This window comes from Artibeus jamaicensis, unplaced genomic scaffold, assembly GCF_021234435.1.
Source record: "Artibeus jamaicensis isolate MK-2021 breed Jamaican fruit bat unplaced genomic scaffold, CSHL_Jam_final contig_76, whole genome shotgun sequence".
Classification (NCBI taxonomy): domain Eukaryota; kingdom Metazoa; phylum Chordata; class Mammalia; order Chiroptera; family Phyllostomidae; genus Artibeus; species Artibeus jamaicensis.
Window position 1 is genome coordinate 20,642,559 of NW_026521954.1, and position 13,331 is coordinate 20,655,889.

At 36.2% G+C, this 13,331-nt stretch overlaps 1 protein-coding gene across 10 annotated transcripts in view; it reads right to left on the reverse strand.

Annotated features, from left to right (window-relative positions):
- The window catches only part of CPEB2 (cytoplasmic polyadenylation element binding protein 2), a 60,936-nt gene that overhangs the window by 42,717 nt on the left and 4,888 nt on the right, over positions 1-13,331 (reverse strand). For 6 of the 10 annotated variants that reach the window (XM_037127009.2, XM_037127007.2, XM_037127008.2 and 3 more), the window contains exons 3-4: positions 12,626-12,715; positions 5,791-5,881 (exon numbers count right to left, since the gene is read on the reverse strand). In XM_037127009.2, coding sequence (XP_036982904.2) covers positions 5,791-5,881; positions 12,626-12,715 — 181 coding nt within the window. The remainder of the gene's footprint in view (positions 1-5,790; positions 5,882-12,625; positions 12,716-13,331) is intronic. The other 4 variants (XM_037127013.2, XM_037127011.2, XM_037127012.2 and 1 more) reach the window with 1 other exon arrangement.

Sequence of the window (13,331 nt, forward strand, 5' to 3'; positions counted from 1 at the left end):
ACCTCTGTCCTCCTATAGAATTTGTAGATCTAAAAATGTAAGTTCTCACATCAGACTTTCAGAAATTCATGCAGGTTATTTTAGGGATTTGCACTTCAATTTTATGTTATGTTCAGGTGAAGAGAATAAGAGGAAAAAGAAAAGTAGGAGAGAAGAGGCACTACCACAACAACTTGGCACCTTACAAAAATAATTACTTATTTTCTCAGAGGTTATTTTTGTTAAAAAACAAAACAAAACAAAACAAATAGATCTTCTGACTTCAGAAGCCTTAGAAAATAGAGGAGTTTAGCAGTGAAGTAATAAAAACGAACCTGGATATACAAAAATGCATAATCAATTAAAAACTTTTTGAAGGCATCCACTTCTAAACATTTGTTGGCATAAAATCATACTCAGAAATCCCTTTCCTGAATTCCCTTGAATTGTTCAGGGAACACTGGTAATGGCATTGTGACTTGCTGAGACAGATCCTCCCCAACAACTGTTATATAAACTGCATTTCTTCCTACAATGTTCACATCAACATTTATGAGCTGAAATTAAATTTTTTTTGTTTGCCCTTATACTTTGGGCCAGGGGGTAAGCAATTTTTGGTAAAAATGCTTACACAGTAAGATCTTTTTGCAAATTGCTGAGGCAGGGAGAAAAAAGAGCTTAACAATAATCACCATGTTGTTCTTTTGTTTAAAATAGAATGAATTGACCCACACATACATAAAAGGATCTCAGATTATTTAATATAGGTATGCAAAACAATATGGCAGAATCACAAAACTGACTTGACAAAGCATGATTTATTTTAACCATTTGTTTCTTTGAAAGGGAAAGTATTTGCCAAGAATCAAAACGGTCATTAGAAAATGGGATTTAATGGTGAGAAACCCCTGCAGAATAAGCAAAACAGACTGGTCAGCGCCACTCAGACCAAGGAACGCATAAAGCAGTGTGCCAGGGTTCACCATCCAGACAAAGGACGGCACCCGCTCCACAGGGCAGGCTGGGCAGTGCTGCACCCAATCAGCACCAGGCTCCTCTAAGGGAGCTACGCCAGAACTAGTCTGCTTTCAGTTCCTCAAGCGAGAAACTCTGTCCAGTTGACACTTTCTCCCTAATATTTTTTCATCCTTGTGCTGCTTAAGGTTTCAGGTCTCAGCTTTCTTTACTCCACAGGTAAATTGGGTACCCCCTTCTCCCCAATTCCTACCTTCCTAAGCACTTTATAATCCTCCCTCCATGGTATTTATGGCACTCTGTAGTTATATCTATACATTACATTTGTGTATGTTTATATATGATACCTATATATTACATTATGTTATATTATATTAGTATATTATGCATGTAACTGTAAGCTCTCTCCTTTCCCAATAAGCTGTATGTTCCAAGAGAACAGAGACTCTTATCTGTTTCATACAGTGTATGCAGACAGTTTTGGGCACTGACGGACACAAAACAGGCACACTCGTGGAATAAAGTGCACTCAGAGTCTATCTTTGGCTGTCGTCACTTCACACCTATAGTGGTCCAATAACACACGACCCTTCTTCCCACCTGATGTGGTAACCCATAAACACCTGAACATTAAACGACGGAGGCCCCCTATGACCTGTAAAAAACCCTGGAGTGGGGAAGACAGAAACTAGCTGTAGTGAAATATTTTAGGCTCAGGTGGGGATGGGAGGGGCCTTCTGTTAGTACAGTCAGGTTCCAGCCAGGCCAGTAATCTGCCGCTGACGTTCTTTGGATGCCAGAGATCTGCTTGAGTGCTATTTTTTCTACTGACACTGACTCTCACCTTGAGCAGTTTCTCTCTTTTCCTTCAGAAAAGCAGAACTGAATACAACTTTACGGGTTTCTGCCTGCCATCTCTGAGGGAGCCAGCCTCCACAGTGGCCTCCACTGAGCTGCGCTGCCTAGCATTCTCATCTCTTGAGCAGCAGAGCCTTTGCCAGTTGAGCAGGGCTGACAGAGACAGTGAGCAGGCTAGTGTGAGACTTCTAAAGCCAGGCCACAGAGACACCCGGGCTTCCCCTGGAGCTTCACTGTTCTCTGGGGGGGGAATCAACCAACTACACTATGAAGACACTCCAGCGGTCCAGTGGGAAGGCCATGTGGTGATCAACTGAGCTTCTTGCCAACAGCCACATGAGTGAGTCATCTCGGAAAGGGATCCTCCACCCCGGTCAACCCTTCAGAAGACGACAGCCTCAGCCAGCATCTTGAGATCCTCAGCCAGAACCAACCAGCTAACTGCTCCTGAATTCTAATCCACAGAAGTTGTATGAGACAAATGTTTATTCTTGTTTTAAGCTGCTAAATTTAGGGATAATTTGTTATGGAGTAATAAATACTAATAGCTCTCATCACTCAAGTTCACAGACATTTTCTCAAGAAACTTTCACCATCAATATAAAGGGAAACAAGTAATTCATTAAAAATATTTTACCCTACCACTCCCTTCTCTCTCTCTCTCTCTCTCTTTTTTTTAACTAGATCCCATAAGGAAGACAAAGTAACGTCTGGTTATTTCGAAACACTGTAAAAGGATAAAATAAGATTCATCCCATTTTTTGGAAAAAAGAGTTTCCTTGTATCAGACAGAAGGCAGAATTTTCTGAATGGGATTAACAGAGGGAACAGAAGAGACTGGGTAGAGGAAAAGTCCTGTCCTGAAGATCAGGAATGGGAAGAAGGGAAAACAAAACAAAGTTAGAAACTGGTTTCCTCCATTTGTCACAACCCTGCTTTAGTAAATTTTACTAAGGCCCAGCACCGTCCCCCCCCCCCACAAAAAAACAAAAACAAAAAACAAACCTGAAGTGATGAGAGTGTGGGGAGGACATAAATTATGATGCCAGAAGCTAGCAGAGGCTGTGCTAGTGAGAAAAGCAAGAAAAAACTTCAGATGGCAGCACTTGGGTATCAAGATAATATGAAATAGGTAAATGACAGCAACTTGCAGAAGTACTACTAGTCTTACTTCTTTGTTTTTTGTACAGAAGGTTTCTCAAATGCTTTTTTCCTTTTTATTCTCTGCCATAATAAATGTGGAACATAAAATGCTCCAGTTAGAAACAGATTTCTCACTGCGATTGTTAAGGGTGGTGGTGAGCAGCTTTTTTTTCCCTTCTCATGGTCAAAGATAATTTTTCTAATAAAAGAATTTTGAATTTGCTTGATGTTTTTTTACTATTAAATTCCTCTTAGCCTTGTGCTGCTTCCATTTTCTTTTTCAACATCTTTGTTCGAAAAATAGATTCCCCCCCTTTATTATAACACAGGCTAGAGGAAAAGAAAGATTGAGAAAATTAATAGCACAACAGAGATGTTTTCTCTGAACATCTTCAAAACACCTTGTTAAAGAAGCCTGGGAGAAACAACAAAGGAAAACTTTTCCTTATCCATTGCTGATGGATAGTAAACGTTGGCTTCATTTTGTATTAAAATTTTCAAAGAGTTTTCTTTCTGGATAGTTAAAGAAACAGAAATTCTCCATAATCAGAAGCTACTGGATTCTATTCTTAAAAAGTGGAAATTAAAAGAATGAAGAAAAAAGAATTCAAAAAAATGAGGAGAGGCTTAGGAATCTCCAGAACATCTTTAAACATTCCAACATCTGAACTATAGGGGTACCAGAAGGGGAAAAGGATGACCAACAAGTGGAAAACTTATTTGAACAAATAATAAAGGAGAACTTCTCCAATCTGGCAAAGGAAATAGACTTCTAGGAAGTCCAGGAAGCTCAGAGAGTCCCAAAGAAGGTGGACACAAGGAGAAACACACCAAGGCACATCATAATTACATTAGCCAAGATTAAAATGAAGGAGAGAATTCTAGAAGGAGCAAGAGATAAGGGGACAGTCATCTACAAAAGAGTTCCCATCAGACTGTCAGTTGATTTCTCAAAAGAGATCTTACAGGCAAGAAGGGGCTGGAAAGAAGTATCCCGAGTCATGAAATCCAAAGACCTACATCCAAGATTGCTCTATCCAGCAAAGCTTTCATTTAGAATAGAAGGGCAGATAAAGTGCTTCTCAGAAAGGTGAAGTTCAAGGAGTTCATCATCACCAAGCCCTTATTATATGAAATGTTAAAGGGACTTATCTAAAAAAATATGATAAAAATATGAACAGTAAAAAGACAGCAAATTCACAGTTATTAACAACCATATCAAAAACAAAAGCAAACTAAGCAAACAACTAGAAAAGGAACAGAACGACAGAATAGAGATCACATGGAAGGTTAGCAACAGGGGAGTGGGAGGAGGAGAGAGGGGGAGAACGTACAGAGAATAGGTAGCATAGATTGTAGGTAGAAAATAGACAGGGGGAGGGCAAGAATAGTATGGGAAATATAGAACTTATGACACATGGACATGAACTAAAGGGGGAGAAATGTGGGTGGGAGGGGGTGCGCAGAGTGGAGGGGAATGAAGGGGAAGAAATGGGACAACTGTAATAGCATAATCCATAAAATATATTTTTTTAAAAAGTGGATCCAAGACAAATGCTAGTGGAACTGTCAACATAATAGTGAAAAAGAACAAGGCCCCAGTACTATAAAAACATTAAAAAAATAGCCTAGATTCTGGTTAGAAGCAAAAAGCATCCACACAAAACGAAGTATAATAACTACCTTCATTGGTTTATGAGAATTACCATTGCCACATGTTGTCAACAATCACTATTGATTCCTTGAGCCTCTCAAGCTCCTTACAAATAAAGAAATTAGAAAAACCAGAAACTCCTTTACAAGCAAAATCCAGACACAACAAAAATGTTTACATATCTGATCAGTACTGCCAAGTCAGCCCTGAGCCACCCACTTGGTGCCAACATTGAAGTTCTAGAGTTTTTAGGTTCGAGTTTGTAAGGGCATTCTTACTTGGCTTGAAAGAATTAAAAAATGCAGAAAGTTTACAAAGGAACTCATGGTTTTGGTTCAATGAGCCAAACCAACCAGTTAAGCTGCTGCTGAATTTCATGACTCATAGAAACCGCATGAGGTAATAATGCTTATTGTTGTTTTATGTTTCTAAATTTTGGGACGCTTTATTATGCAGCAATAGATAACTAATATTTCTCATCACTCAATCTCACAGTTTGCTAGATTTTCACCATTAATGTAAAAGGCAATCAGATTTATTTTAAAAGAAATCTAAAAAAATTATTAAATACAAATGAGAAAAAGAATGTTAATGAAATTTCTTCAGATACAGTTAGTTAAAATAGAGTTGATACTGTAAGATCAGTGGGGCAGATTCTTTTTCCTAATTTGCCCCAACTTTCTGTAAAACTGTTTTCTACCTCAGACAAGCTACTATAAATATCATCTTTCAAAACTCTTATGATATGAAGCAGAAGAAAAATAAGGAAGTTAGCGTAAGACAATTCTAGGTTGGAATCACTGCAAATTGTGAATGAAAGTACTCTTAAGAAATTTAAAAATTAAGTATTTGGTAGAATTTCAGAAAAGTGACTATACTACACACTTTCACATCCATTTTTCTGTCCTCTGGTAAACTCTAGAGAATCTCTGAAAAGTGACTCTTATAAAACAAGTCCAAAGAGATGAGTTTACATTTCTCTCTGTATAAATCAGCATCTATTTCAATTTATGCATATCAAAGTATGACATTGCACCAAGACAAAGGTTCTCATTAACAGTTATAATAGAATTGTGCTGGTGGCACAGGTGCTACTCAAGCTCTGAGTTTCTTTCATATAAAAATGGCAAGACAAGCAGACAAACTGGTGGATGATAAGGATATTTTTAAAAGTCACCTACCCTTAAGAGGATCATGCTCTGCTCTCATAATATCAATAAGGGAATTTTCCAAAGAGTGCATATTCAAACTGTCATACATTCTACTTCGATCCTAAAAGAGAAGAAAAGAAAAAGACTCAAAATAATCTATGCAATTTTTTTCAAAAAGTAATGATAAATATACTACGGTAATCTTCTTACACAAAATGTAACATATGATTAATATTACTGATAAGTTTGCATCCCAAGACAATACCAATAACTAAGGACCTTATAAACTACAGTCTCTCATTGTGAAGAATAGATTTAATAAATTTAATTCCAAAATCACATATAAAAAGCAATCTTATTTCATTGACAGTATTAATGGAATACAGTAAAACAATTTTTATTGCTGTTATTCTCAGCTTATAAACATTTCTGAAATGTGATACATGCAGAAAGCATTTTTAGATGTTATTAATTTAAAAGTTAAATAACATAAAACTTTTCTCATAGATCTAGAAAGACTGGCACTTGAGAAGAATAGTTTTGGGGAAAGGACTTAATTCAATTGCACCATACCTTAAACATCTATCAAATATTGTATGTTATTTGACTTAGTCAGAATTTCACAATAATGAATGCAAAAACAGTAGGTATCATATGGTAAAAAATCAATATCAAAACAAAGGCTAATATCAAATACCAATATCAAACACCGTACATTATTTGACTTACTCAGAATTTTACAATAATGAATGCATAAACACATTATACAGTAAAAAATCAAATAGCAAAAAGGCTAATCACATACCAATAACAAAACAAAGGCTAACACCTAGAATATTTTTATTCCAGTCTTGCTCTCTGAAGTCCTCACATATTGGTCTCTGCATTTCTAACCTTCTTCCCATCCATCCCCTTTGCAAATAAAGTAGGGGGAGCAAAAGCAATCTCATTTTATGAAATTTCCTACTTCATCAAGTCTCAAAACAAAATCTTTTGTGTCATTAGAAGCTTAGTCTCCTGAATGTTAAATCTTTTAACCTGCCTAGTAAATTCTTTAACGTTCATGAATTTCATACAGTATTCTGTTCAACGTGCAATCAAGGCATTTGAACAAATACATATGGGGAACTACCACAGCAAGCTCTGGCCCAGGGCTTCCAAATAAATGACCACGGAGATTTTTATCAGAATACGTCAGCACTCTCCCCCACCCATTTAAGTGTGTGTGTGTATGCATGCTTGTGCAAGTGCTTGAATATGTGGATGAGGCAGGCCATCTTTAAATTTCAAAAAATGATTAACATGGGAAAAAAAAAGAATCACACGAGTGGGGAAAAAAGCCTCCACAGAAATCAGAATTTGGTACTTCTTAGCCAGGGTCCATGAGCTTTGAGAAGGATCATGCAATCTTTGAGATTATATACAACATTTTGTACGTGCATGTATACATCATTTTTTTTCTGAAGAAAGGTTTATAGGTTTCATCAGTTTTCCAAAGGGGTCTATAAATCCAGAGAAGATTCAGAACTACTCTTTTAGAAAGCTGAAGAAAAATATAAGCAACGTGCAATACATACATAAGCATGTATTCTCGGGAAATCAACATTTCATGAGAATATGTTGATTTATTTACTCTACTTTGATGTTTAAATTGGGGTTATGAGCTTTTTAAAGCTAGGAGACTGGGAATCAGTATCGTAGATTAAACAAGTTGCTGTCAAGGTATTTAACTGTGAAAAGTAACACTGAATGATGCAAATGATAGGACACTAGAGGCTCTTATTCCAACTTTATCACTGATTAGCTATAGTTTAACTCCTTATTTTAACTTGGACTCCTCAGGTAAAACACACCCATTAGTAACACAAGTTCACTAGAACAGTGACCTTGATTGGTGAGGAAGGCCCAGAGAATCACTGAGCAAAAACAGAGGCTCTCAAATGTGAGCATGTTTCAGAATCATCTGGAAGGCTTGTTAAACACACAGATTGCTGGGACCCATCTACAGAGTGTGATTCAATAGGTTGTATCTGTGACCACTACACAATCAGATCCAACAACTGTTATATTACAAAATGTTGTATATACAATATTATTATTTTAGCTTTAGCTGAGAGGCCTACTTATAAAATCCCTTATTTTCCTTCCTAGACAAGTCTTTTCATTATGAAACAAAGTCGTACTTTAGCAAAGAGCAAAGCTATTTAAAAATTATTCACTTAATTTTACTTTGTTACTCATCAGCTGTAGCCCACATGACTCTTAAAGCATCAAACACAAAATAGCCTTGAGCAGGCAAAGAGCTCATGACATCCCAAAACTGCTGTTTGAATTTAATGAGACCTATAGTTACATGTTCAAAAATACCGATAATTTCATTAAATAAAATGTGGGGAATCATGATAATGACGTCTAAAATTTTTTTCAAACAAAAACTAATGTGATTATAAAACACACTCATGCATCCTTCTGAAATACAATTACTAGACATTTTGTACTAGACATTACTAGACAATTACCAACCAAATTTGTGTTCACACACACTGATGTTGGTTTAAAAACTAAACTGGAATCCTGAAACCATTTTCAAGTAACCACAAACACACCAATACTGATTAGCATAAATGGAAAAATCATAGCAATCAGACTTACATTTACATGACTATATGAAAACTAATATTTCACATAAGAATCTTTATGAAGAACTTTACTCCAATCTATGTAATATTAAAACTATCCTGCAAAGAATCAACTACATGGGCTTTGAGAAACAGAAATTATAGAATCCTACAATAATGAACAGGCAAAAGTTAGAATGCACTAGAGGAAAAACTATAATATCTTATATTCTAATATTTTATTGTTTTTGTAAACTGAGACATTTGCCACAAACACTTACAGAAGTGACAGAAGTCCTAGAAAACTGAAAAACACCAAAAACACAAAGAAATCCTAATCTTAAAAAGGATGGCCTAAGAAAAGACTATACACACTGAAAAATAACTAAGGAATTCAATGATATTACCATTAGTATAAGAGAAATTCCAATTTAACTAAAAGGGAACTTTTTTATGGGATGTCATATTCTTACTTTGATATATTCAAAACCCTGTTCTATTTTGAAAGAGGGAAGTGTTCAAGTAGAACCCTGACAACGGAGTATTCTCCCAAAGAAAAAGAAGATTACAGAAAAACCCTACATCCTCATATTTAAAGATATACCAGGTGCTTGAGCATGTATTTCTCTGCCTAAGTAGGAAGATCAGCTTTTATCATATTTTTGTGTCTAGTTCTCCAGTTTTAAAATTAAAAAGCAAAGTTATGTTAGCATTTTGCTCAATCTGAGTGCTGGTTAGCCACTCCTGATCACACGCCGCTGCTGCACTGCTCTGAACGGGCAAGCAGCTCCTGCTGCGCACTTGACCTCACTGCACAGCAGCCGGGGCTCAGTGTCGCACTCTCGCAAATTCTCTAGTTGTTCCACCGCAGACACCCCCTCTTCACCCCACTGCACCTTCACCTTTTCAAGGGTAAAGAACAGCACTTCCCCTCATATATCTCAAGGGTAATTAACACAGTGCCACATATATAATAAACATTCACTTCTTAAACTTCCTTTAGTATTCTGATCCTTAACAAAGCTCTGTAACAGTGATTCTGATTTTTTTTAAATTTAATTTTAAAGGACCCAAATGGCCAATGGTATTCTAAGACCCACAAGAGTTACAGAAAATGGACAGACAAGTGGAAAACACTGGTTTAAGAATATATCAAATACAATTTAGAACTGAACACAAGACATGAAACATAAAAAGAAATTCAATGTTACTCTATTTAAAAACTACGTTATTTAGGGGAAGGAAAATGGAGAAGGAGAGAAACACCAATTGGTTGCTCCTTGCACGCCCCTGACCCGGGGCCTGGCTCTCAACTCCAGTGCCAAGAGGCAATCCAACCGGTGACGTTTCAGTTTTTGAGATAATGCCCAACCCACGGAGCCGCCACTCAGGGTGGGAAATTCCGTTTTAAGGTAATTTAGAATTAACATTTTTGAATATGATTTCTTGCAAGGATAACTAGCTAATAGAGTTTTAAAGTCATTGTTAGCCTTAAAGATGTTAAGAAAGATATCTAACATTCACTTTAAAGTTTAAAATGTGCATAAAATTTGTATTTGTTTTCTAAAAGTCTTAAGGTTGAACCTTTTCCATAAAAAATTGACTATTTCCAAACAGTCAATTCCAAAATTTTCCAAATTTTACATACGTCTGAAATAAAACCAACCTATAAAATTCTTTCTTTCCCATTTATTGAATTCAGTTACAGGTAAGGCCTGAAGTACGACAATAAGAATTAAGACTTCAGTTCTAGAATTTAGTATTTTTAGACCTAATCAATTTGAGACTAAAGGAAATGAAAACTTAAATGTTTTAAAGTATTTGTTAACTAAAATTAATATGAAAGTATTGTATATGACATAAAACAATTATAGATAACAATAATCTCTCCAGATATTCACATGCTTAAGTATTTTCTATAATTTTAACTTTGTCAAATAGTGAGGAGCTACCCAACTGGTTAAGATGCCAGTTGCAATTTGTAGCTGCTGCTGTATTTTTAAGAACCTCGACTTTGAAGACCTCAACCTTTTACGGAGAAACACAGAACAAATTTTGTGTAAGTACCCTTTGGGTACTCAAAGGAGACAACAAAAATGTTTTCAAGACCAGTTTGCATACACGCCCCCCCCTTGGGATCAATATCCGTCTATTCCCCCTAGTAAACCAAGACCCTTAGATTCTAAAACTAAGGGGTAGGGGTGGATAGTAGGGGGCAGGGAGTAAAAGAAATGGCCAAAAGAGATCAGAGAAAGTGTAAGAGCTAAAAAGACCCTAACATGACCTAGTTCAATCAACTCTTTTTGTACAATGAAACTATGAACCAAACAGATGGAGGCCCAGAAACTGTGATACAATGTCATAAAAATTATGAGAGGAAGTGGAAGATGATTCAGGTTTCAAACAACTTTTCCTTCTAGTTTAGTTCACTGTCACCATCTTATTTAACTTATCACTGTCTTTAACTGATCATATTACACCTCTTGCTTAAGAGTCCAGGATCAACAAAACGAACAAGCAAAATATAAGCAGAGACACACTAAAATAAAGAACTAACAGTATCCAGAGGAAAGGGGGGAGGGGGTTAGGGGGAGGGCAGGAAGGGTCCTCAGGAACAGGTATAAAGGACACATGAACAAAGCAAAAGGGGTGTAGGATTGAGGGTGGGAGGTGGGGATGGGGGGCAAGGGGGATGAAGACAACTGTACTTGAACAATTTTTAAAAAACTAAAAAGAGTCCACAGGGAATGCCAATATCTCAGCAATTTACAAAAGAAAAAAAACCCTTCAATCGACAAAATGAATTTACTAAAAACCCTAGATGATAAAATAGGTAAAGGAGAGTAGCCTTGATGGGAGTGTAAGTGGGAGGCTTAGAGGCCCTCACCCTGGGGCAGCCCCAGAGGCTCGTCTGCAGAGTCCAATTTGCCAGCTTCCCTTTCCTTGTCACTTCTACTCTCTAGCATTCCACCAACTGACACCATCTCAATGACCTAATTTCTCAACGTATGGCCCCCTCAACCCATGGACCCGTTATATGGCAGGCAATTTGTATTTTTCTTCTGTGGAGATATGTATCTCTCTTACGTGTTTGTCTTTTCTCTAAAAATATTATTCCTTACCACCTTCAAAATAACTATAATTTTTCTCTTCCAACATACCATTTCCTAGGCATCTAGATAATCAATTTGAATGGCATAAAAATGCCACCGCAAAAATGACACTAATATGGCTTACGAGAACCAGGGTGAAAACAGAGTAGAAATAGATGGATAGCTAACTTCCATTAACAAGACAATAAACTACAAATTACGTGAGATAACTACTTGTTTCTAAGTGGAGATCCTGACAGGACTACTTGGGTAAATAGGTAGCACTTACCTAAAACAAGAGCTAATGGTTGATTATTAAAGTTACTGCTAACCCTGAAGATTAGAAAAGTATTTACAGAGGCATTATTAATCTATTTATACAATTTATGTAAAATCATCTCATGATGATACATTAACTGAGGCTGAGCTTTAGCTAAGGATAATATAATATCGCTCCATTCAGTAGACCCCCGTAATGTCAAGTCTGGGGTCATTCAAACTTGTGTTCTGTAGAAAAGAACTTTCACAGGTAAGGAGTGGGTTTTTGCATTTTGTAACCACAAAGTGCTTGAGAGTAATTTGATTAAGACTGACTCCAGCTCTCTAACTCAGAGGTTTTCCCTAGGAAAATGATTATTTGGGCAGCAACAAAATTTAGAAAAAATACTGATTCATAAAGTTTTTTATCCACTTGAAACAGCCAAAGTTTTTAAAAACATACCTCAAGACCAATGTGGCAGATTTCATGAAAAAATGAAATAAAAAATTCCATAAGACATTGATGAAATGTAAAGTTGGAGGTTAATTAAACATATGATTTTGTATCTAATTGCAAATAAATCTGAAAAGAGATAAAAATCTGTTCTATTTGACTGATGTTTAAAGCCAGGTGCTCTTGGGTATATAATTCCTTTTCCCAAAAACAAATTTATTATGCTTTGGAAATATAAAAATTATAAATTACTTTTAAACATGAAAATGAAGCAGTATAAGTAATTAATTTATGTCAATGGACCCTATAAAAATAAATTACTTTCATGCTTTCTGATATATGCTAAAATAGGTATCATCAGAAAATAAATAAGAAATCCTCCTCATAATATAAATACTAAACTCCTAGCCAAAGTCCTGAAAAATATACACTGTGCAGCCTACCTGGTCTATTCTGGATGTTCCGGCTGCAGTGCACCAACTATCTTGGAGTGAATCTGAGCCCCAAGCTGGCAACTGCAAACTAGATCTCACCTTCAATAGCATAGAAGTTTTCATCAGAAATAAGCAGTTCTCTTCCCCAAACCCATCCACAAACAAACCAAACAAAAACAAACCAAAAAAAAAAAAAAGGAAAGAAAGAAAACAAAGAACAAAGTTCTCTTTTTATTCTGTCTTCTAAAGGTTTTAGAGAGAAAAAGAAAGTCTCATTTTAAATAGCCATAAGGAAGTTTGATTAACCTGCCATATCAACAAAATACTAAAAGGCCTGAAAAAATGTCAGTCATCATAACTATTAGGCCTTATCGGGGACAAAACAGTCATTGAACCACTGAGGACAAATTTTAATTTGATGTAAAAAGCCCTGATGTTATTTTGCCATAATCACAGCTGCACTAAGTATATTCGAATCCACATACAGCTGATCAGGTCACAGTTGAGTCTATGCATGATTATGAACAGTTCAGCCATAATACAGGAGGCACTCACTCATTTTGGTGCCCCATTGAATATGAGTAAATTAAGGCATTCTGAAGGAGTTGCCAATTAGCTTAATATGTATTTAATACATATAGCGGGTTTTTCTACATTTTATGAAGCTTATTTTCTGTAGTGTGGGTAAAGAATTTGTAGTGTTAATTTTCTTTGT